At 44.1% G+C, this 25,895-nt stretch overlaps 1 protein-coding gene across 1 annotated transcript in view; it reads left to right on the forward strand.

Annotated features, from left to right (window-relative positions):
* Nucleotides 1-25,895, forward strand: part of LOC107382247 (inactive rhomboid protein 2) — a 72,149-nt gene that overhangs the window by 45,284 nt on the left and 970 nt on the right. The window contains exons 3-17 of the mRNA XM_015954309.3: nucleotides 4,780-4,931; nucleotides 5,222-5,405; nucleotides 8,796-9,017; nucleotides 9,192-9,320; nucleotides 10,099-10,208; nucleotides 11,140-11,358; nucleotides 11,561-11,672; nucleotides 14,363-14,437; nucleotides 16,163-16,324; nucleotides 16,432-16,517; nucleotides 16,655-16,718; nucleotides 16,840-16,934; nucleotides 17,042-17,117; nucleotides 17,273-17,373; nucleotides 17,993-18,146. Of these exons, the coding sequence (XP_015809795.1) occupies nucleotides 4,780-4,931; nucleotides 5,222-5,405; nucleotides 8,796-9,017; nucleotides 9,192-9,320; nucleotides 10,099-10,208; nucleotides 11,140-11,358; nucleotides 11,561-11,672; nucleotides 14,363-14,437; nucleotides 16,163-16,324; nucleotides 16,432-16,517; nucleotides 16,655-16,718; nucleotides 16,840-16,934; nucleotides 17,042-17,117; nucleotides 17,273-17,373; nucleotides 17,993-18,146 (1,941 nt within the window). The remainder of the gene's footprint in view (nucleotides 1-4,779; nucleotides 4,932-5,221; nucleotides 5,406-8,795; nucleotides 9,018-9,191; nucleotides 9,321-10,098; nucleotides 10,209-11,139; nucleotides 11,359-11,560; nucleotides 11,673-14,362; nucleotides 14,438-16,162; nucleotides 16,325-16,431; nucleotides 16,518-16,654; nucleotides 16,719-16,839; nucleotides 16,935-17,041; nucleotides 17,118-17,272; nucleotides 17,374-17,992; nucleotides 18,147-25,895) is intronic.

Consider the following 25,895-nt stretch of genomic DNA (forward strand, 5'->3'; position numbering starts at 1 on the left):
CCTGAAGAGGTGCAATAAATGTGCAAATCCAGTGTGCACTCATGCATGTGTTGTTGCCAATTTCTTCTGACTCACTAGCTTGTTGATTGCAGTGATAGTTTAATGTAAAACCTAAATTGGAAGCAGCAGTGTTACTCCAGTTGAAATAATTTTGAATAAACTGTGCAAAGAGTCTAAAATTTTTGGGGTAACTTTTGTTTGACCTTCTCCAAACTGACAAGATTTAAATACAAATCGTGTCCTCAACATATTATTCCACATCACAGGTGTCAAAATCAGGGTGAAATCTGATCTGCAGGATATTTAGATTTAGCCCAGGAGACCATAAATCATCCCCCACTAACCTGAGTGCTTTGCAGCTTTAGCGCATTAGTCAAGACCACAAAGCACTCCATCTTTTCTGTTTACAGTCATTAGCGTCCATGCTACGGTGTCTGTAGCCGTACCTTCCTCAGCCCTCAGACAAACTGGAAACTCTGCTTACTCACTACAAGTTTACCTGACGGTTTGCCAACTCTGAGCCCAGAAATCTAAATTTCATGCTCACTAATCAGTTTGCAGTTTACGTGGAAAGAGCACCAACTAGGGCCTAAAATTAATATCACCATATATACATCACGATAAATGGACGATAACTACAGGTGTGCGCAAAAACAAAAGTTGTCCACTAGATGGGGCTGTCACATGTATTAGTTGAGTCACATTTTTACGTGATTCAAGGTGGTACAGCTTCTTAAAGGGACACGAACGCTGCCAACCTACACACATCTTTTCATTTGTTATTATCAAATTTATTGACATGGGAAAAATTATCAGACATTTCAGTAACGATAAACTTTTGACGGGGCGACGGTGGCACAGGAGTTAAGTGCTCGCCCCGTAATCGGAAGGTTGCAGGTTCGAGCCCCGCTCAGTCTGTCGCTGTCATTGTGTCCTTGGGCAAGACACTTAACCCACATTGCCTGCTGGTGGTGGTCGGAGGGACCGGTGGCGCCAGTGCTCGGCAGCCTCGCCTCTGTCAGTGCGCCCCAGGGCAGCTGTGGCTACATTGTAGCTCATCCCCACCAGTGTGTGAATGTGTGTGTGAATGGGTGAATGACTGATTGTGTTGTAAAGCACCTTGGGGGGTTCCAGGACTCTAGAAGGCACTATATCAAATACAGGCCATTTACCATTTTACCATTTTGATTTATTGCCCAGCCCTAGTACCAACCAACTCCAGATGGAGCTGCTAGAACTCCAGTGTAGAGACACGCGTGAGTCAAATATGACTCTGGGTGCTGCACAGTTCCCATCTTTCCTCACCGGCACAAAGCTCCAACAAAGCTTATCTAGAGGAAAAAAGAAAACGTCCACCGAGTTGAGTTTTGCTTCATCCCAGTTTTACCCCCGTTCTATATCCAAGTGTTGTAGTCCTCGAGATCGGTCTTGGTCTCAACCATATTTTTATGTTCTTGGTCTCGTCTTGGTATCAAAGGCATTTTTACTCTGTCCTGTTTTGGTCTTGGACTGGCCGGCTCTGGTTTTTCTAACAAGACCGGTCGAGACCATTGCCGATAGTCTGTTTGTCCATGCCTTACTGATGAGAGAATAACAACTTAAAAGGTTTGGTGGTGTAACCATTTTCCCCAGCTGCCATGGGTGCTGATTTATAGTAGGGCTGCAGCTATCGAAAAGTTTAGTATTCAAATATTCTATTAATATCCCCAGTGAGTCGTGGTGGATGGCTGCTTATACTGAGCCAGGATCCTCTGGAGGTTTCTTCCTGTTAAAAGGGAGTTTTCCTCTCCACTGTCGCTGCATGCTTGCTTAGTATGAGGATTGCTGTAAAGACTCTGACACTCGTCAGTGACTTGATCCAATCTGCTGGGTTCCTTATATAGGAAACTTTTTACTGCTTGGCTTAATGAACTGACCTGTATTGGGATGTTTACTTTGTGAAGTGCCTTGAGACGACTCTAGTCATAATTTGGCGCTATATAAATAAACTTGTGTTGAATTGAATTATTGATTAATCAAATATTCTATTTGACAACGTTTCAAGTGAAACAAGACTGTGGTCTGCTGCTAAAAATATGCTGCTATAGGCTTAGACAGCTGGAGGACACACGGACCACTTTCCACACTCGACTACTTTCTTCTACAATCTGCTCTTTAACTGTATTATTTCCTGCTATTTCAGCTGTTAACTTTATTTTTTCTCCCCAGAAGAAGCAATGGTGATGCTCAGCAGAAGCTGAGCTGTGGTGGCTTCATGGAGGGGGCTATCGGCTTGACCACTTTTGCTAACCACTTAAACATTCTCCCTCTCCTGATGACAACATTTTACTTTCTTTGACATGCTACTAGTTTAGATTCCAGCAACTCTTTATGAACCAGAGGAGAATCTCCAGAAAACAAACGGTTTCAGTTGTGCACATAACGTTACTAGATACTTGGTTACTGTGGAGGGGAGCATGCTCTGATCTTCAGATATATTTTCTTTTCAAAGCTACCTGGCTCTGCCCTTCACTTGTCTTGCCTTGGCACAAATTATGAAAATGCTTAATTTACCACCTCCCCTGCAATCCTCTGCATCTGGGGGTGTCCATACTCTTCAAGACGAGGTACAAAGTCATCAAGTAAAAATCCTCACATGCTATAAAATATGACTATTTTTATTCCAAAAATACAAAAACTATGTTGTGGTGAGTAGTTTTATTTGCACTGCTCACAAATGCCTAAAATAGACAAAGTTGTAACTAAATGTTAAAAAGCGTAGATCTACATCCCCAGCCCACTGAAGATACAAATACTACCAGTCCAGAGTGGCAAGTGGAGACTACACAAAATCACTCAGAGGGCCACAAATGGGCCCCGGGCCGCATTTTAGACATTTCTACTTTTCATGATATAATCACTGAAGTCATGGACGTAATTTGGGGGGGGGGGGGCATGTCCCCCCCCCCCCCCCCCCCACTTTTTCCAAAGTCAAGTTTTGACCCCTGCACTTTTTACCATCCAAAAACAATATTACGCTATATTAAAATGACACTGGTTGAGCTCTAGGATGGAGCGGAAAACAACTGTTTGTGTTGAAGCCTGTTTCCCATTAGAGCATACTGTAAAGATGCCCCCCCACTTCCAAAGTGAAAATTACGTCTGCGGGTCCTTAAAAAGTCTTAAAAAGTCTTAAATTAGCTTTTCCAAATTTAAGGCCTTAAAAATCCTTAAAAATGACAAATAATCCTTAAATAGAGTTTCCAAAGGCCTTAAATGACCAAAGACCCAATAAACAAGATTCTTTTATTTCTATAAAATTTTCATGAATTTCTAGTTAGTGTTCAGCGTTTTTTGTGTGTGATGTTGGCGTAAGCGAAATCGTACACATTCGGTTGGTTGTGAAAGGGGGCTATTTTTAGATGAGCACGCTAGTGGGAGTTTTTGCCATGGGGAAGTGCAACATTAATGGTAACTGGATGGCTAATCCCACGTTCGTGACGTGGTTAGCACCGGTTCCAGGTAATAGCTGGAAATTACAGCTTAAATTTAATTTAAAAAAATACCTTAAATTTGGGCAAAGTGGCCTTAAAAAAGGTCTTAAAGTCTTAAATTTGGCTCCCTTAAACCTGCAGATACCCTGGACTGAAGTGAAGGCTTGCATCCAAAACTTCCTAGAAAAGATGGTACAGGGCCGGCTGAAACGGTTCAGTCTCAAAGGAAAAACCAATAGGCTAAATGCCATGGAGAGCTTGCTAGCTCTACTAGCACAGAGAGGAAGCAATGCTAACACTGTTAGCAGAGACTTAGCATTTAAGAAACAACAAAGACTCGTATCTCTGATAACAGTGTTTGTGTTGCTTCAACTGTGCTAGCTTTGGCTGGTCAATCAGCATGTATCATCATTTCGCCACCCAAAGCAGAAGCTTGTTAACTCACCTTCATTATGGTAAATGGTAAATGGCCTGTATTTGATATAGCGCCTTCTAGAGTTCTTGAAACCCCCCAAGGCGCTTTACAACACAATCAGTCATTCACCCATTCACTCACACATTCACACACTGGTGGGGATGAGCTACAGTGTAGCCACAGCTGCCCTGGGGCGCACTGACAGAGGCGAGGCTGCCGAGCACTGGCGCCACCGGTCCCTCCGACCACCACCAGCAGGCAATGTGGGTTAAGTGTCTTGCCCAAGGACACAATGACAGCGACAGACTGAGCGGGGCTCGAACCTGCAACCTTCCGATTACGGGGCGAGCACTTAACTCCTGTGCCACCGTCGCCCCAAGGGTTAATGGGCATGCTATTTAAAGCCGTTGTCTTTATTCGAAGGTGGCATCTTAAATACAACCTGAATTATCCTGCTGAGCGTTATCCCTGGCAGGTAAAAACTAAAAAAATTCAGTACAGAACACAAACAGTACTGCCACACGAAAGTGATTCAGCTGGCTTAAGAGTCAGGAAGCGTCAAACCCGTGGTCCGTGGTATAAACTCTGTTGAGGTAACAACACACAGTTCGTACTTCCATCATGCATCTAATAAACAGGCTGGGAGCAGGTTTTTGCCCTTTTGCCTTCAGAACAGCGTTCGTCTTTCACGACCGTTAGGAGTTGTTCTGTTTACTTTGAGGCAAATCAACATTTCACAAATAAAAATGTGTCAAATGAACTGAAACAGATTTACAAACGCCACAGTTTGGTCTGTGTCTGAACTTGCACCTGACATCTATTCGTGAGGGATTTTTTTTTGACTAGTGGTGGAAGCCGACGGACTCATTGCATCTTCTTTCTGTTTGTCAGCCTCTACGACCGTCTCTGAAAAAGGCTGCAAGCGGTCAAGCTACCGGTTCCATGTCGGAGAGCGTCACCGGAGCTGAAGATGGAGAACTTACCGCCAGGGACAGAAGGACGAAGTTTGGCAGACAAACATCACTTTCACAAAGCATCCGAAGGTAAACCTGCTTCCTGCTCCTGATGTCACCCTTAACAGTCCTAAAGCTCGAGAGGATGGAAGCAGAGTGGGTGTTTGGAGGTTTCCCTTACAGTAAACAAGAAATAATACCTTCCTGAGTCAAACGTTTCATTTCCTATCTATCGCACCGCAGGCGTTTCTGATAATACTGAAAGTGTTTCTCAAAAGAGCTTATTGTTACTTTTGGTGTCGTAAAAAATGACATTTGTGACCACACCAGTGGTTGATTAAAGTTTTAGGATTGTGACGGTGTCGTTTCTGCGGCTGTAGGAGTACGGCCCAGTGGTTTGGTGTTGGGGAAGACTGTGAGACGAAGCAGCAGCTGTGGCACAGGAAGAGCCTGCGACACTGCAGTCAGCGCTACGGCAAGCTCAAGGCCCAGTACAGAGAGCCGGACACGGCCACAAGTCTGGACCTGAATCCCGAGTCACCAGCCACCCAGCGGTTACCTAAGGTAGTGGGGGGTGGGGTATCCCTTATCCTGCCTGATGCTGTCTCACTCAGAGCTGGGTGTTCAGAAACATGTCACGTTAGACTTGAAACAAACCTCTTTAACAGCCTTTCACTTCCGGGCCTGGAGATCCGGCACGCTTTGGTTTTACCTGATTTCAATCAGCAGGTGATTAACTGGCTTCTGCAGAGCCTGATGAGCGGCTGCACAAGTGATTCAACCACTCCAGTGTTGGACTAGAGCAGGGCTCTCCAACCGTTTTTGGTCCGTGAGCTACTTTTATACAGTGAAAGTACAGAAGAGCCGCCGCCGTACGGTGACTTAAGCCTGATTTATGCTTCTCCGTCTGCGTCAGTGCGGAGACACGCAACGCCATTATCCGTCCTTGCGTAGGGCTCCGGCAGGCACGCAAGTACGTACGGAGTCGAGCCCACTTTTTTAAACATCTGTCGAACGAGACGGATTCCGCAAGCTTGTGATTGGTCAGGACGCCGCTGTTGTTTACAGCGCCGCCATTGCAAAGAGAGCCGAGTTTAACTAGCGGCAGACACGGAGAAGCTTGAAGAATACCTCGCGAAAAAACTCTAAAAATAGGAACGCTTCATCCTCCCGTGACTGGAGGAGTGAAAAGATGCGCAGCAAGTGTTTTATTTGTGGACGGAAATGACAGGAAACGTGGGTTTAGAGGTGGGGAGCGCATGAAGTGGTGGGAGAATGAGAGACAAATATGTCCGTGTTAAAAGTCTCTTATATACACAAAAAACACAATATAAACACACGATCTTGGACCGATACATGACAGGATACCACAGAACAGCGCTACGCCCTCTGTTGTCCTGCCGGGCAATTGCTTTGCAACACTCCCCAGGAGACGGAGAAGTATGAGAGCATAACGCTTCCGTCAATCCGTGCGTGCCTGTCCCTTGCGGAGCTGACGGAGAAGCATAAACCAGGCTTTACCCCAAAATTCCACTATCCCCGCTCCGCTCCGCCCCCGCTTTCCGCTGCCGCTCGCTTCCAAACAAATTTTTACTGGTACCCGCTCTACAATGGCTCCGCCCGGTGCGGAGACCTGAGGTGCGCAAACAGGCATGCGCGGGATTTTCGAGATCTTGCGATACAGCCCGAGCAATAAACGCGGAAGTTAGATCCAAACACCCGTTGTGTGGGAGAAGCATCAACATGAACTGTTTAATCTGCCCATCATTTGTGTTGAGAGATCAGCAGTGTTTGGATCAACAAAGGGCGATTACTTTGATAGCAGAAACTGTAATTATGGCTTATTTTTGTGCATTTAAAGTTCAGCCGCCATTGATAGTTGTTAAAAGTTGTTAAACCTGTGCATATGAAACAAAAAATGCTTTTTGTTTATCGATTTATTGTGAAATAACGGAAGTTGTGCTTGCTCCTTTTCCTGTTGGGCGGTTGTGATTCCTGTCCATTTACTGCGGAGGTGCTCCGGCGTCCGGCAAAAATAGAATCGATCCTATTTTTACCGGATGGCGGAACGGCTGCAGTAGTGGAACAGCTCTGATTGACTACAACGGGACCGTTTTTGTTTCGGAGTTCGTGCCGGAGCGGAGCGGAGATGGTGGAATTTTGGGGTTAGTGAAACTCCTCATGTGTGAAAATGCTTCTACGTTAAATGCTATGTTTACTATATTAACATGCATTGCATTCGCTAGTTGATTCCTCTGTGTTTCAATACATCAATGTTATAAAAAAATAGTGACGTTCTGTAAATCAAAGTAAACAAAACATTTTGTTTTTTAACTAATCAGGTACTCTCAGATAATGAAATACAAACCTACTTTGTGTGAATGATGTGACGTTTTTGTTAGAATGGATCAGTAACGTCACTTTTTGAGCACAAAGGGACATCTAACCTGTTCCTGTTCAGCCCCTGCCTCTGAGCCCTGCCCTAATGTCAGTGTTTCATAGTTTTCAGCTGTTTTGTCTTAAATGAACAAATGCTTCTATAAACTATAGAATGCCTGTTTCTTTAAAAGTCGTGTTATGATCATTTTTCCAAACAATGCTACACAATTCTCATAAAACGAATAAAGCCAGACATATTTTAAATAAAATACAAGCTAAATGTGATGAAAACACAAATCTAAATAGTTAAAACTCAAGTAAAAATCTAAAAACAGAAATAACATTTCTTCCTGCTTTTCTGATTAATCATTTTTATCTTTGTTTGGGTGTTTTTCTCTCTCACAAAAATGAAGTTTAGCTCCAATAAATGGGTTTTTGTTGACAATACAGTAATCCCTCGTTTATCGCGGTAGATGCGTTCCAGACCTGGCCGCGATAGGTGAAAATCCACCAAGTAGGGACACCATATTTACAGTACAGTACTATATTGAATTATCATATGATCACATTCTCTTTTTGTGGGTAAAACTCAAGAAAAAAAATTTTTACTTGTTTTTTTTATAGATTTATTACAAAAAGTGCATTTTATGATGTAATTGATGGAAAAAAACAGGAATTTCTTGATATTTCACATAGAAAAATACCGCGAATCGGCGAATTTCCCTTGAATAAGGCTCCAAAGAAAAAATCTGCAAAGTCGTGAATCCGCGATAAACGAACCGCGAAGTAGCGAGGGATCACTGTATTAAAATAAGTTTCTCCTTTTCCTCTGCCGCTGGATCCTGGCGGCTGTGCAACACGGAGCAGAGAGAGCTGTAAAAACTGTGTTTTATTACTAAACGGGACAATCAGATGAAACTGTTGAGGGAAACGTGCTGTAACTAAATCACAGGAGAGGTCCAGAGTTTGAAAGCCTGTGTTCATCATGTGTTCATAAACGAACAGCACTGAATTAGCGTTAACGGGCTGTTACCACAGGTAGGACTCTACGTCACCCAGATAGTTTTACTGAAGATGGTTTTCTGAAGCCAGGTCTGTAGAACCGACGTCACCCGTCTTCTTTAGAAGCGTGTCTTCATCCAGATCGGAAACGGGGATCCGTGCTGCAGCCCGAGCACTCAGTCCGCGCTTTAGTAGTAGAACACATTTGCAGAAAGATTTGTGCAATAATCAGATTTTTATTTTACTTCCACAAAAGGCTAATTTTAGATTAGATGTTACGGAAAACAAGAAGGCTTGCCATCAAATTTAAAAGCCGTCCGGGCAGGAATGGAGGGCTCCCTGCCGGCTGCTTCCAGGCGAGCGACTTTCAAGAGCGACGTGTTGGAGACTCCTGGACTAGAGAAACCACGCAAACGTGCTGGCCCTCGAGGCCCAGAATTGAATAGTCCTTCTCTTTAGGCCTCAGGTTTTGACTCCTCTGCTCCTCTCAGAGTCCAACTCGATCTAACGAGGAGCCACAGTGGGTGTGTTGTGGTATAGTGCTCCTGTAAGGGTGAAGGGTTGTCTTCACAGATCGTGGACCCCCTGGCACGAGGACGGGCTTTCCGTTGCCCAGATGAGGTGGACAGTCGCTCCCCCAGGACGCCCTACACTGCTTCGTGGGTTCCCGTCACACCGGGGGTCACTTCCCTCAGCTCCTTCACCAGTCAGCGCTCTGGGTACGCCCGCCTCCCCAGACGGAAGAGGGAGTCTGTGGCACGCATGAGCATCAGAGCTGCGTCCAACCTGCTGAGGGTAAGTCCAGCTCCAGAAGAGAGTTGTCTTCTTTTATTTTTATTTGAATTTCATACTTTTCCTTTCTTCTAAACTCTAGACTTGGCAAAGATGTTTAGTATGAAGTTTAGGAAAGTCATCTTCAAGCTGTCTAATGCATTATTTCATGTGTTTGGTTTGGCGGGTGGTGGTCAGGGCCGCAGTGGCTTGGCTGGCTCACAAACCGCCCGCAGTTTCCCCAGGAGGAGCTTTGTCCGGCCCAGCTGGATGGATGAGGACACGGTGGACTTTGCAGACACGTCTGCCTCTCTGATCATCAACAAGGTCAGCTGCTGCTCCCTCGCCTTCACCTTAGAGTTCCCGTGTCTGTTTACGTCATCGCTTCTGTTTAATGAGCCATATTCTCAGCTTCCTTAAGCTTGGTTTATGCTTGACGCATTCACTTTCCGCGCGGTGATGCGGCTCGCGGATGGAACGCGCTTCACAACTCGCAGCGTTTATGGTTCATGCGGCTCGTCTCTGCAGTGAGCCAATATTCTCCCAAACTGTAGGGGGCAGCATGGAGCTCTACGGCATGCATCCAACACTACACCATAGTAGAAGTAGAAATTACTGTTTACAACATAGCATTTCAGCATTTTTAACAGCGTCCTCGTCTTTTCCGACAGTGCGAGCTATTTCTCTCCAAGAATTATTAACAACATGTTGGTCACGGTGATCTCTGAGAGCTGAATCATACAAATGTCTGTATTTACGAACCTCTGCCATGCTAGTTCTTGCCGGTCCGCCATGTTTTTCCGCGTCCGTCCCTCCGCGTGGTTAGAAATTTTCCGAGGTGCGCGTTGCGGAAATCTTGAGCCGTGCGGAGACGCGGTGGAGGGGCGTGGTCGTTAAAATGACGCAAAATGACGCAACTTTTCCGCGCGGAGCCGTGCGGACCTCGCGGACGCGTCAAGCATAAACCAACCTTTACTTTGGCTCCTTTCCCAACGTTCCCGGCGGTTTTCCTTTTTCACCCTAACCATTTCCCTCATCGTTCTGTCTCCTGTAGCAGAATCAGATCTGTAACTGCGCTCCAGTTTTTACTGTCTTTGTTCTGTAGGATGACGTCCCGTATGAGATGTACTCGATGGCTGATGACGTCTTTGAATCTCCTCCCATGTCGGCCTCTTTTGCTCCTGCTGAGCAGCTTGACCAGAAGTTCCCCAGCCTGTGAGTAAAAACTCAGCTGGAGTCACTTTACTTTGACAATTCTCACAGTTTGAGACAAAATGTTTATTGACCCTCCCACTGTCTTTCTTCATGGGTGACCCCGTGAGGAAAGTTGACCATTGAGCAGGATTGATGGTTTACAGGGTATCCGCGGGTCCTTAAAAAGTCTTAAATTTGCTTTTCCAAATTTAAGGCCTTGAAAATCCTTAAAAATGACAAATAATCCTTAAATACAGTTTCCAAAGGTCTTAAATTACCAAAGACCCAATAAACAAGATTCTTTTATTTCTATAAAATTTTTGTGAATTTCGAGTGTTCAGCATTTTTTGTGTATGATGGTTGGCATAAGTGGAACCGTACACATTCAGTTGGTTGTGAAAGGGGGCTATTTTTAGATGAGCACATTAGCTGGTTAAGCTAGTGGGAGCTTGCGCCATGGGGAAGTTCAAGTTTAATGGTAACTGGATGGCTAATCCCACATTCGCAACATGGTTAGCACCGGTTCCAGGCAATAGCTGGAAATTATAGCTTAAATTTAATTAGAAAAAAATTGCTTAAATTTGGTCAAAGTGGCCTTAAAAAAGGTCTTAAAAAGTCTTAAATTTGGCTCCCTTAAACCTGCAGATACCCTGGTTTATCCCTTGAGGTCCATGTGGCAGGGGTGAGGTGGTGCTCACTCGTCACCCCTGCCACCGTGGATCCAAGGGATAAACCTTCAACCCTGCTCAATGGTACACTTTCCTCGCGGGGTCACACCCATTAGGACAGTGGGAGGGTTAAGGTACTGTCCAAAGGTAGACGAGTTGTTGCTGTGACCGTTGTTGTGCCAAGCAGGCCTTTGGGAGTCAGTAATCTACGATGTAAACAAACTCTAATCTTGTTCTTTTCCATTTTTCTTTCCTCCCACTTACGCTCCTCCTCTCATTCCCAGTAAGGATGTGTCTCGGGCCCCCAAAACTCCCACCTCGGTGCCTGAAAAGATCCATCCCCGTCGAGGGAGGCGCATCGCATCCCGTGTGAAGCACTTTGCGTTTGACAAACAGAGGCGCCAGTATGGAATGGGTGTTGTAGGAAAGTGGCTGAATAGACAGTATCGACACAGCCTCAGCAGCAACATCCAGAAGCAGCTGGACGACTTCCACAGCCACAGGTAGGGACCACCAACCTTTGTTATGCTTAAGTGCTTCTGAAACGACAAACAGGACATGAAATCTGCAGAAGGAATCGTAAACTGTAATAGATATTTGCTCATGGCTAGCAGATGAAAAAATGGTGTCATTAAACCATTTTGTGCCTGTGGTGTGATGTGTAGCCGTACTGATTCCCAGGTATGTTCTCCTGTGTGGTTCCAGGCCCTACTTTACCTACTGGATTACTTTTGTCCATGTAGTCATCACACTGCTGGCCTGCTGCACGTACGGGTTCGCCCCCGTAGGGTTTTCACAGAACTCCAAAACTGAGCTGGTGAGTTTAAAATCCATCTTTAGCGTAAAACACAACGTGGAAATGGACGATTCAGCAAAAACATCACACCAGGAGTTTTTAACATGGAAATCAAGGTTTAGTTTTAATGTTTTACTTGATAATTTACTATTATGCAAGGTACTGAGTAGTGCCAGTAAACGCATAAGTAAATAAAAAATACTACTGTGCTATTTAAGACAAATGGTTTCTGAATACAGTGATCCCTCGTTTATCGCGGTAGATGCGTTCCAGACCTGGCCGCGATAGGTGAAAATTTGCGAAGTAGGGACACCATATTTACAGTATTTATTTAACAGGTACGTATTCAGTATTCAGACTTTTAAAACCCTCCCTTTACATAGTACTGTATTTTTACTTGTTTTTTCTTATAGTTTTATTACAAAAAGTGCATTTTATGATGAAATTGATGAAAAAAAAACAGGAATTTCTTGATATTTCGCATAGAAAAATACCGCGAATCGGTGAAAAATACCACAAATCTGCGAATTTCCCTTGAATAAGGCTCCAAAGAAAAAATTCGTGAAGTCGTGAATCCGCGATAAACGAACCGCGAAGTAGCGAGGGATCACTGTATATTTTTATTATTTTGTCAATTTTGCAATTGATAGATTGAGAGTGGCTCTCCTTTTTAACTTCACAATTAGGTTTTTAGTCTCACTGCTGGGAATGCAACCAAGTACAAGTACTTAAATATGAGTACTAAGGATTACGCTCGTTACAGATTAAGTAACACATCGGCTGTGGTCTCTAGTATAAATGAATGCCTTGTGAGTTGATCTCTGAGGGGAAAAAAGTTCTGGTGCTCCTATTTCAGGAGCTAGAGGTGAGCACCAGCAGAGATGATATTTGGACCTCTTACCTCTGATTGGATAGTGGCAACGGGACCCTCGCAGTGACTCTGTTTACTTTGCAATGTTGATGTTCTATCTCCACAAAAAAACACAAGCCCAGTCTGGTTTAACTTAGTCTTTTATACCCTTATATATTGTTTGTTTTCATTACGCACATTAAACCTAACCTTAAAGGGGTACTATGCAACTTTTTCATATTTTTAAATAATTCCCTTCAGCCAGTATGTGCTAAAATGACCTTTACATGATAAATGTAAGGCCACTCAGACCCCCACCGCCCACTGTGGCCATAATATCACACTTACGGAATATCACGGTCCGGTCCCTGTTGGTGGAGGGAGCTGTGGAGTGAAGTGGAGCTAACATGGTGGAGCTGCAGCCTGCTTTCTGCATGTTTTAGATCATGAGCACAGCTGATTTGTTGCATTTAGTGATAAATCACTCCTGCAGACACTAATGAAGGCCGAGGAGACATTTCAGAAGTTAGATTAGGGTGTTAAAAAGACAACCCCACAACGAGGAGATGCGTTTCATTTTCGGTATACCTACAGAGAACTAATAACGGACACTTGGGGGTGAGGATGGAACTGCAGTTTTTCCTACTTCTGTGTTGGCTTCATTTTCACCTCAGAATTATGGGGGCCTGATCACAACCAGTAACGTTTGAGTGAATTCGGGCCAGCAGTAGCTCAACAGGTTGAGCGGGTTGTCCAATAATCGGAAGGTTGCAGGTTCGATCCCGGCTCCGGACAGAGAATTCTGCTGTTGTGTCCTTGGGCAAGACACTTAAAGCCGGGCGGACACTGTGCGACTTTTTCACTCGTAGCACTCAGCTTCAGCTCAAACTGTACGACTTCCTCGCAGGGCAGATCTCACGAGTCATGCGCTCACACTGCACGACCCAGTTCTCGCATGCGACCTGACTGCTCACACTGTACGTCTGGTAGCAACACGTCGGCCCTAAAAATATGCTAAAAATAGCAGTTTTTACACAACACGCTAGACTTTTTTGTCTTGTTTTGCCTGTTGTCCTTCGGGAGTGCTGCAGGAGGACACACAGGGATTTATGGGGGTTGGATGAGGAAAACGAAATAAAGAAAGTAAATCTGTGTTTTGTGATCAGTTTAATTTGACATGAACACGACAAACACGCTTTCTTGACAATCTTTGTGAGTAGAAAAACGTGTAGAAATTAAAACGAACATCGTATGTTATTAGGGAAATAGCGGGCGAGCGGTGTTGATGCAGGATTGCGCATGCGCCGTGAGCGGTTCTGATACTTTTTGGGTCGCAGCTGCTCGCAGCGCTGCTTCAACAGTGCGATACCCTCACGAGGGACGAGCAAATTATCAAACACGCCAGAAGTTTGTGCGAGCTCACGATTGCTTATCGGTAGCTGGTCACGTGGTGCTAATCGCCTCTCGTAACCCCCTGTACACTACACGACGCTCGGCGCAAAACTCGCCCCGATCTCGTGGATTCTTGCACGAGTGGAAAATCGGCTCAAAAAAGTGAAAAAGTCGCACAGTGTACGCACGGCTTAACCCACCTTGCCTGCTGGTGGTGGTTGGAGGGTCCGGTGGCGCCTGTGCTTGGCAGCCTCGCCTCTGTCAGTGTGCCCCAGGGCAGCTGTGGCTACATCGTAGCTCATCCCCACCAGTGTGTGAATGTGTGTGTGAATGGGTGAATGATACACTGTACTGTAAAGCGCTTTGGAGTCCTTACTCTGAGAGGCGCTATACAAGTGCGTGTCATTTATCAATTCTCCTGGTTTTAAATCTTCTCTGTCTTGTTGCACCTCTCTGTCGCCCCCTGTAGGTGCTGAGAAACAGAGGCATCTATGAAAGTGTCAAGTTCATTCAGCAGGAGAACTTCTGGATCGGTCCCAGCTCTGTGAGTGACTCGATGGTCTGATGATGCCACACCACTTCTGTTCTCCACGTAGAATAAAACTCTGGGCTTCCATTCATCTGGGGGCCTGATTTTGTTAAGTGTTACTTTGTAAATGTTTACTGTTTTGTGTGTGGTGTTTGAACAACCTCTGTTCAGAGAAATGGTTATATTCTGTAGGATTGTTAAGCTAACAGCTAGTCTGATTGCAGCCAAGACCAAAGCAGATTGTTTCCGTCTCTTAACGGCTCTGATCTAAACGTGTCTACGGTTCCTTTAAATGTCGTGTTAATTGTTATTTTCTGCGTCACGAATTGGCTTCGGGGCTGTAAAACGCTAACGATCCGTGACAGAACACTTCCATCTGGTTTGTACCGTGGCATTCCTGCCTGGCTTGAGAAAAGGACGACCCACTTTTAGCTACTTAGGGATGGGTACCTTTGACATTTGAATCAATTCGGTACTAATTCCTGGTACCTAGGAATCGATACCGGTACTTAACGGTACCATTTTTCGATACTTTTAAGTGTTTAATATTTTAATTCTCTTTTATAATAAAAATATATATTTTTCTCAATATATAACCATATTTGATAAATATCACTATAAATAACATTCAACTGTTTGTATTTTAACATCGTCCTTGTAGTTTTATAAGCTGATAATTAAACTGAAGCAAACATCTTTACTGTGAACTAAATTTACTGTGTATCTTCATTCCTTTTACCGTCCTTTTTCATTTGATTTTTCCTACTGGGAAGTTAGAATTTCCGAGGAGAAAGCAAACGCACCATTAGCTGATATTGGTGGCAATGGAAGCTAACATATCAAGCTAACGTTATCTTAAACAGTTTATTTAGCTGCTGGAGCAGATTAAAACGATGATGCCTCACACTTAGATCGTTGTCGCTGGTTTCATCTTCACCCAATCACCCGTCACATTTAGCAAAGTGAAGCCAAACTTTAGAGCGCGTTCATGTTCTTCTAGTCGGAAATTCTGAGTTCCGAGGAGAAAGCGAACGCACCATTAGCGAAACGGAAGCTAACATATCAAGCTAACGTTATCTTAAACATTTTATTTACCTACCGGAGCAGATTAAGATGAGGATGTCCCACTTGGATCGTTGTCGCTGGTTTCATCATCACCCAGTTACCCATCACATTTAGTGAAGTGGACCCAAGCTTTAGCGTGCGTTCTTTCTACCATGCTGCTCTGTTTACAACTCGCTCGCAGGGACCGACGACATAACGGTCTTGCGCATGCACAGCTGTCTTGGCAAGTTCTCGTTATGAAGGACGGGTACCGAAACGAGGCACCGTTTGAAATGACGTGAATCTGTGCTCAGTCGGTACTATGGAATTCGGTTGGTACCTTAAAAAGTACCGTATTCGGTACCCATCCCTTGCTACAATAACATATTTAAAAAATATTTACACAGAAACACACCTGAAAAGGTTTGATGTTACTCTTTAAGGAGCTTTGTTGTATCATTTCCTCCAATTTATTGATCAAAAACATTCAAATACCAGCAGATTATTATTGTTTTGCTTCACGCATCTAACATTTAATTTGATAACTGAAGGATGAACGAGCAGCATGTCCTTATGTGTGAATATTTACTTGTTCTAACATATAATGATTCTAAATAGCTAAAGATGCCTTTCTCTGCTCGCTTGCCTCCACCGCTACCATTTATTCATATTTACACTTTCCCTGTGAACTCCCAGGAGGATCTGATTCATCTGGGGGCCAAATTTTCCCCTTGCATCCGTCAGGACCAACAGATCATCAGCCTGATCCAGAAAGCCAAAGACCTGGAGAAGGACTCTGGCTGCTGCATTCAGAACGACAACTCTGGCTGTGTGCAGACCCTCCGATCCGGCTGCTCGGTACCTTCTGTTCATCTGCGTTTACCAGAATCGGCTCATCGAGCATAGAAATGTTGAGAGAGAACAAGAAAAATGTTTAATTGTTTAACTGCAATAACTTGATGTAGGAGACGCTGGCCACTTTCCTGAAGTGGGACAATGAGTATGTGGACATCAAGAGGTCTTCTGGCTCCGTCTGCCATCAGGACCCCAGGTGAGGACACCATATCTAACCATCCTGTCTGAGTAGACGGTACATCCGGCATCACAGAAACACTGCATAGTAATACTAAAGCAACGAGCATCACCTGTTTGAGCTGACATGTCCTCCATCTTTCATCCTGTGGTCAGAGTGTGTGAAGAGCCAGCCTCTGCAGAGCCTCATGTGTGGCCTGATAACATCACCCAGTGGCCGGTGAGGGGAAATGCTGCTAGCTTAGATGATGTCCTTTAATTAGCTCTCAGTAGAAACCCTTTATTTTGTAGGATGGAAACATTTACTCAGTCTCTGTCTCTAATCACTCGTCCTTTGGTAGATCTGCACGTCTCCTAAGAAGTGGAACCTCACAGGCTACAGACACATGGACTGTGATATCAAAGGAAGACCTTGCTGCATAGGAACTAAGGGCAGGTAGGATTTGTTTTGTTTTCTAATCTTGTTGTTGCTGAGCTGCCTCGTTGCCTCTGGGGTCATGCGGCGTGAAACCTGAAGTAAACTCTGGTTTCTTCCTGCTGCAGATGTGAGATCACCACCAGAGAGTATTGTTCCTTCATGCATGGATACTTCCACGAGGAGGCCACTCTCTGCTCACAGGTAAGTGTGTGTGTGTGTGTGTGTGTGTGTGTGTGTGTGTGTGTGTGTGTGTGTGTGTGTGTGTGTGTGTGTGTGTGTGTGTGTGTGTGTGTGTGTGTGTGTGTGTGTGTGTGTGTGTGTTTGAGTATATTTCTGAGCACAGCTTTCTGACGCAGGTCCACTGTCTGGATGAAGTGTGCGGCTTGTTGCCGTTCCTGAACCCCGAGATTCCTGATCAGGTCTACAGACTGTGGCTGTCCCTCTTTCTTCATGCTGGGCAAGTGCTGAACCACTCGTCTGTCACTAAATGGATGAATGCATTTTAACTGGATGCATTTTCAGTGCCACACAAAACCAGTTGAAAAGGATGTTTCACATGACCCGTGTTGTCCCTCACAAACACACTCGCTGCCCCACACTCTGTGTTTGGTTCTGGTCGACTTATAAAGTCTTAGTAAAGTCCTGAAAGAGCTGAAATTGTATGGAGACAGCTGAGGTTAATTGCCCCCCTCCCAAAAATTTTCCGGAACGCCAATAAACTAAAGACGGCTCGTGAAGTTTATTTTTCTTTTAAGTCTTTTGAATCACTGGCTTTGAGTAATGACTCATGTTCGGATCTTGTCACAATCTCGTAGGACTGAAACCAGATGACATGAGACTTGTGTGTGAGCGGTAAACTCACATGAGTTCTGAAATAGTTGGAGTTAATACCGAGCACAAGGGAAATCCCTCAGGTTTACCCCTCTAGCTCAGGCAAGCAAACAGACCAAAGCTGCTTAGCTACAAAAACCCAGATTTGATTCAAATCAGTGATCGAAATACCACAGTTCAGCATTTTTCACCCTCTAACTGCTGTGTGTGTGTGTGTGTGTGCGTGCGTGTGCGTGTGTGTGTAGACTCCTGCACTGTGTGGTCTCAGTAGTGCTCCAGATGACCATACTGAGAGACCTGGAGAAGCTGGCTGGTTGGGTCCGCATCTCCATTATTTACATCTTCAGTGGCATCACTGGGAACCTGGCCTCTGCCTTGTTCCTGCCCTACAGAGCTGAGGTGAGCAACCTTAATGTGCACTGGCATGCACGCGTGGGCACCAGCTACTCTGAGTTCTTAACAAACCTGAAATTAAGGCTAAGCAGAATGATTAGGGCTTCATTAAAGGGGACACGTGTAAACCTCACATTTTCTTCCATTTTGTGTGGATCTCTATTTCAAACTCCAAACATCAATAAAAAAAACATCCAACCATTTTCTGTCAGTGTTTGGTTTCAGGAATTACTGAATGAGGTGACCGCAAATAACCCTTATTGTGATGTCACAATGAGGAAATTTAGCATTGAGATTAGGACTCCGTGAAGAGTTTTTTTATTTTGATTTAAACTCCTCTGGTTATTAAAGCCCTTAACGGTTAATACGCTGTTAACAATGAGTTTAGAGCTGTTTTAAGGTGGAAACCACCTACTTTGGCCTTGGTTGTGTTTGAACCAGCTGTTTCTTGTTTGGTTTTTTTGCGCCTTCTGCATCTCGTTCTGTTTGTGCCATATTTCTCTCTTTTTTTACTTGGCGACCAGTTATGCCAGATGTGGTAGATAAAAGTGCAAGAAACTACTAAAACATGATCAGAACAACCTCGTTTTTACGGTCAGGTCTGCTCTGAGCTCTGTGGTGGCGTAAAGCACACTTTCCTCACTAAGCGATTAGTCTAATGCTATTGTGAGAGTTAACGAAGGCTGTTGGCTTGGCGCTTGGCGAAGGGATTACAAGTTATAGTTTAGACAAAGACATTAGTAGCACAGCTCCCTCTTGTCTGGTGATACCTCTGGTCTACACGTGTTCACAAACACGTTTGCTGTGGTGATCACATGAAGTCCCTCCTCTCCCATGGGGTCTATAAATATACCAGATGTGTTAAATGAACACATGATTAATAAATACTTGTTTGATTTTAATTTCATCAAGATTTGGCTTTGAGTTTCCGCCTATATGATGGATGATCCCCTTATGGAGCTATATTAAAGAGTAGCATGAGGTAGGGATGGGTACCTTTGACATTTGAATCGATCCGGTACTAATTCCAGGTACCTAGGAATCGATACCGGTACTTAACGGTACCAATTTTCGATACTTTTGAGTGTTTATTATTTTAATTCTCTTTTATAATTAAATATATATTTTTCTCAATATATAACCATATTTGATAAATATCACGATAAATAACAAACAACTGTTTGTATTTTAACATCGTCCTTGTAGTTTTATAAGCTGATAATTAAACTGAAGCAAACATCTTTACTGTGTATCTTCATTCCTTTTACCGTCCTTTTTCATTTGATTTTTCCTACTGGGAAGTTAGAATTTCCAAGGAGAAAGCGAACGCACCATTAGCTGATAACAATGGTAGCAATGGAAGCTAACATATCAAGCTAACGTTATCTTAAACAGTTTATTTAGCTGCTGGAGCAGATTAAAACGATGATGCCTCACACTTAGATCATTGTCACTGGTTTCGTCTTCACCCGACACATTTAGTAAAGTGAAGCCAAACTTTAGAGCGCGTTCATGTTCTTCTAGTCGGGAATTCGGAGTTCCGAGGAGAAAGCGAACGCACCATTAGCGAAACGGAAGCTAACATATCTAGCTAATTATATTTACCTACCGGAGCAGATTAAGATGAGGATGTCTCACTTAGATCGTTGTCGCTGGTTTCATCATCACCCAGTTACCCATCACATTTAGTGAAGTGGACCCAAGCTTTAGCGTTCGTTCTTTCTACCATGCTGCTCTGTTTACAACTGGTTCGCAGCGAGCGACGACATAACGCTCTTGCGCATGCGCCGCTGTCTAGGCAAGTTCTTGTTAGGAAGGACGGGTACCGAAACGAGGCACCGTTTGAAATGACGTGAATCGGTGCTCGGTCGGTACTATGGAATTCGGTCGGTACCTTAAAAAGTACCGAATTCGGTACCCATCCCTAGCCCGTGAGGTGACTCTTGGTGTGACACGATCAGTCAAGATAACCAGGAATAGCCAGAGGAAGCACATGTACTGCACAACACACCGCGGTCAGTCCACTTAAAGAGGTGCTTTAGGAGGATTATCCCGTTGGTGTTAAGCCACGGAGCCCTGAAGCTTTTGGAAAAAAGACCCAAACCGCAGCTCTTAGAATGGAATGAGTGTAATAAGAGTAAGTAAGGAAGCATTAGAGCAACTCTGCAAGGACCAGGATAAAGTCTCGAGAGAGAGAGAAAAATGTCTTGCAGCCACTCAATAATTGATGAATGGGTTCCTGTGGAGGAGCTGGATTTGTGAAAGAGGACAAGCTGGCCTCGAAGGAACCAGCTGAGGGGCAGAAAGTTACCAGGAACAGCAGCACAACGCCAGATAAAAATCAGCATTTAACTCATTCACTGCCAGCCGTTTGCTGATCGCTAACGGCCTTCGCTGCCAGCGTTTCTCACAGTTTTTACTGTTTTTTTAAAGAGTCACAGAACGTTGCGCGCTAGGATGATGTTGATGCCAAAACAACCAAAACAAAGCGGAGACTCACCTCTTACATCAGGAAGAATCCGTGTGTTTCGAGCGTTATCCATTCTTTCATAATCCGTTGTTGAATTGTGATCGGCGGAAGCTTTTCCGGTTCGCGCCTCAATTTTTTTACAGGAACGGCCCAAAACGATCTCCTAATACATGGATGGTCTGCTTCCTGATCATGTGACGTGTGACGTATGTGGATGAAGATCGGCTTCAGGACTGAGATGTTTGTTCTCTCAGCGTGGGGGCTCTTTCTGATTCTCAAACAGTAAAAAAATGTAAATGACGACTTTAGTCGTCATTGGCAGTGAATGAGTTAAAATTAACAGAAACGACGCTGCAACTCTGTACTTGCTCTTGTTAAAAGTGTTTTAGATGATGATTATTGGGACAGAAATTGTGCACTCTTCTTCTTTTCATTGGTATTGTGGGCTATTACAAGGACCTCGCTGCCTCGTACTTTTTAAATCTTTATAATTTTCATGTTGCTGTATAAAAAGTAGCTGTAGTGCCGCAAACTAGAAAATAGAAACACATTTCCTTAAACTAAAACATGTAAAAGCTCCAGCATTACATGTTCACACCTGTGTTTTTGTGGCTGCCATCTTGAATTAGAAAATTAGTCCAAAGGCAAAAACATTACCATCCTACTGCTGACTTACACACATTTACTCAGTGAAATGTTTTTGTTACCCTATATTCATCATGAATTAGTTGCTTCATAACAGAATTGTCTTCACCTCCCGTTATGAAAACAGGCAGAATGTAGATTAACTTTAACCCAAACAGATTAGCCTTTAAATAACATTTGGTGTCACTTTCACTAATAAATCTAGACTTAGTGGTGTTGCCTGTAGCAGAAATTAAGAATGTATTTTTGGTTACAGTAAGAAGTGTTTGAGAATGTTCCAGTTCAGTCCAGATGAAATGTGTCAAGGAAACACTTTGTGGAAACAGGAAGTAGAGATTACAGTGGTGACTCTTGCCAGGAGGAATTAGACTGAGGAGGACGTTCTGTCTGTCTGGATAGGAGCCGGTTGGAGACAAAGCTCTGTCGTTCACAGACAGCCTCGGACTAACCCTAGGAAATACGATATTTGTGTGAACAACCAGACTCTACTGATGAAGAAGTGATGTTTAAAAGAACAGAGAGGCACAAATCTAACTCTTTTGTTGCCTTTTCATAGTTTTAGCATCAATTAGTAGTTATTTTGTTTGAGCATTATTTTGGGTCTCAAGTACATCTACATGAAGTTGCAAAGACCATTAAACGTTTACCTGTTTATTAATTTCACAGATTCTTCAGTCCACCGGTGTTGGCTGGATCATACCTGAAAGTATTTTAGGAGTTGGAAATCTGAGTTGGTCCTCTGTGCTCTTGAGGCCCTGTCCACACGTAGCCGGGGATCTGCCAAAACGTAGATATTTTTCTACGTTTTGGTCTGTCATCCACTCGAAAACGGAGTTTTTTCACACGAAAACGGATCTTTTTAAAAACTCCGGCCAAAGTGAAGATCTGCATTTTCTCCGTTTTGGGTGTCTGCGTGTGGACAGACAGAACCGGAGTTTTAAGGTCCGCAACGTCACTTTCTGCGACAAAAAAATGCTGACATCACGTGTGCGACCTGTGTTTACACTAGCCGACAGCATGGATGCCCTCAGAGCTGCGCTCGCTTTATCAACTGTCCAAGCGCTTTTTGCTTGTTTGTTTTTGCAAGCGGAATTACTGCTCCTTGTGGAAGACCACAGACGAAGGACGAGGTTAAGAACGGGGGAAGTACTGCCGCCTACAGGTCTGGCATGTCCTTAACAACGTATTTATCCGGGTACGTGTGGACAGAGTTTTTTTTTAAAACAAGGTGGTGTGGATGCAAGTTTTTGGAGGGGCGGATATTCTTTTTAAAAAAAAAAACACGGCTACGTGTGGACTAGGCTTAGGTCTTCAAAGGGTATATGACTAAATGAATGGAGTACAACTCAATTAAGAGTACCTTATAGAAATGGTACCAATATGTACAAAAAAGGGCCAGGCAAACACTAAGCAGTCAGTTGTGTTAATACAGGACTCCCTGCCACTGTTCAGTTATTGTTCTGTTATAAACGTTGTACTGTTAGTCAGAGCCAAGTCATGAGAGCAGCGGCACCAGCAGAAAAATAATTGTGCCTTTTTTGGCAGTCTTGTTCCTTCAGGCATTTGCCAAGCTAATGATCAGAATTGAGGTATGGAATGTAGTTTGAGTGGAAAATTAAAACTTTCATCACTTCAGACGATTCCCCTATCTGTCTGTCCACTGCCCTCCTACCCTCACCAGTGAACAAGACCCTCTGAGGTATTTAAACTCCTCCAGCTGAGGTAGGACCTCTTCCCTGACCCAGAGTTGACAATCAACCCTTTTCTAGTCGAGAACAATGGCCTCGTATTTGGATGGTCTAATCTTCATTCCAGCCAATTCACGCTTAGCTTTGAACTTCCCCAACAAGAGTTGAAGGAACACAGATTGATGGATCTAATCCTGGTGTCCCACTGAAAGCATCAGTGGCGCGGACCGGCAGCAGAACGTCACTGCTTTAAATAGAATCAATTATTTGTCTATGGAGTGCTTCAAACCAGCCGCGACATGGCAATTTCCACATGTGTCTCAGAAGCGGCACGCTGCGCTGCTAAAGAAAGGATAGGGTTCTATTCTTGCCTCGAGCCGCTTCTGGGACATGACAATTTCCACAGTTAACATAGACAGGAAATCAGACATGGTTTCAGTGTCAAATCCCTGGTAATTTTCAAAATAAAAGTACTGCAGCGATGCAATTTCATCTATATGAAGCTTACGAGTGATCCAATTCTCCAGCTCCACAAAACACTTGGACACATGGGCTGGTTGGAAAACTTCCATGCCCCCTCCATTACACTAGCAAGGGTAAATAACTGGTCCATGGTTCCATGGCCAGGATGAAAACCACATTACTCAGCCAGACGCTCCTCTGCAGTACCTTGTAGTACACCTTTACCAGGAAACTGACGAGTTTGATCCCTATACCTTGAAGACACCCTATGGTGACCTTTTTTTGCGTGTGAACCACCATCCCTGGCACTTCATAAATGCTGCCCCTCATAACCATTCAATGTTTCAGAGGTGTATTGGCCAAGATGTTCCTACTGCCTTGAGAAACTCAGAATGGACCCTCGCTTCGCTCTTTCATTTTGATTTGTGTCATGGGTTTGAGGATTGAGGAGTTCCTTAAAGTATTCCATCCACAGTCCGCACAGGTCAGAGGGGTTTTGGCACCTTTTGTGGTGTTGGTGTTCACAGATTAGCCACCTGGCTTTGACCAGGCCAATCATCAAGCTCAGTGTTGACGTCAGGCTAATCTGTGCACTGTTCCCATCTGACCCATACTTTAATTTCATCCCCAAAGACTCTAAACCTGATTGATGCTGCAGCCATGAAACCAATCTGCTCAGAGCCACTTCCAAAACATTTCTAGATCAGGTTATGACTATGAGTTTGTTACTGAGACACAGTCAACAAGTTTTGTTAACAGTCAACCTTTTAGTCATGTATACAAACGTGTATCTGTGATAATCGAGATCAGTCCGTTTTACTTAACATACTACATTGAGAACTTGCTGGCAATAGTAAGTAATGAGGTTGTTTCTCTCTCATCCAGTTTAACCTGAGGTCATGTTGATCTGCGTGGGTCAGTCAGTCATCAGCCCAGCCTTTAGAATCACCTTTATTTTTACCGTTCACTGATCTGTGGTGTGTGCAACACAGACGGAAAGACACGCCATGTTCTGTTTACCTTGTAAACGCAACACTTCCTAACCTTCGTCGGGATATTTTAGCAATTTAAGTAAACAAAGATGTGGGAAATTGATAACACGATGGGATGTACACCCAAGAAACCAAACTCTGTCACCCATTTGCTCTGAGTGAAATTATGTGTGTAATGGATTTTTTGCCATGTATTTGGACCAGAACAGTAATTGTTCACAACGTATACATGTAATGTCTTTGTCCGCCAGACTAGAGCGTAAACAGGGATGCACGTTTTTCAAAATGTCTTTAACCGGCTAATGACACCCCTTAACGGTTAATAGCCAGTTAACCGGAAACCAAACACAAAACCACACCTCCACCACCACCCCGACGCACACAAACATTTGTCCCCGCTCTATAAGTAACGTTTCTCCGTCTACTCTTTTAAATATAATTCTGACGCACAACCAACGTCCCAAACTCGTTACATTTATGAACAAAAAGTAAAGAGAGGGATGACAGCTGGAGTGTCCGTCAGACTCAGAACTTGTTGCACAGCGGACTGTCTGGCATCAGATACACAGCACTGCTTGGGATTGTGTGCTGGAGGCCACGGTTTAAAAAAAAACACATTTTTCTTACATTGGACTAAATAATGACACTGACATTTCTTTATTTTACTAGACAAATTAGGATTCAGACACAAGGAGCGTCACGGCACACTGACCTTTTGCTGGTCTCAGTTCAGTTTGCTGCGCCGTCTTCTGCCAGGCTCCGTGCTTTGGTGTGAGGCTTATTGCGTTCCAAGAATGAAATAACTAAGAATAAACTGCTCTAACGCTTGCTCATTGCTAACCTCTTCATGTTTGAGCACATTTGTTTGGTCATGTGACGAGCTCATTTCTTCTGAGGTCGCCCAGTAAACATATTTGATAGTGGTGCTTTAGCGCTCCCTAGTAGCACAAAATATGATGCACCCAGCGCAGCAGAAGGACTCGAAGCAGTTGACCGGGACAAACTAATTTACCCGGGTACATTAACGGCAATTAACTGGTTAACTACGTGCATCCCTAAGAGTAAACTAGCGTGGAAACCGTCAACACGTATAAATAACTCAATGGAAACAAACCTAGAAGTGGGCTGCACGGTGGCGCAGTGGTTAGCACTGTTGCCTCGCAGCACGAAGGTCGCAGGTTCGAAACTCGGCTGCGGCCTTTCTGCGTGGAGTTGCGTGTTCTCCCCATGCATGCGTGGGTTTCCTCCGGGTACTCCGGTTTCCCCCCACAGATCACAACATGCCCTATAGGTTATACATTCTAAGTCGCTTTGGATAAAAGCGTCTGCTAAATAAATAAACATGAATAAACATAAACATAAGTTTAAACCAAAGCAAAACAAGCTCCGCCTAGTGGCTGGTTGCAGTATCGGTTCCAAGTCCCGCCCCCTCTGTGTACATAAACGAGACGTTGTCCTAACTAAAAAGTAAAATTTAAAAATAAAAACTTTCTTCAGG

This window comes from Nothobranchius furzeri, chromosome 7, assembly GCF_043380555.1.
Source record: "Nothobranchius furzeri strain GRZ-AD chromosome 7, NfurGRZ-RIMD1, whole genome shotgun sequence".
In the NCBI taxonomy this organism is placed as follows: Eukaryota; Metazoa; Chordata; class Actinopteri; order Cyprinodontiformes; family Nothobranchiidae; genus Nothobranchius; species Nothobranchius furzeri.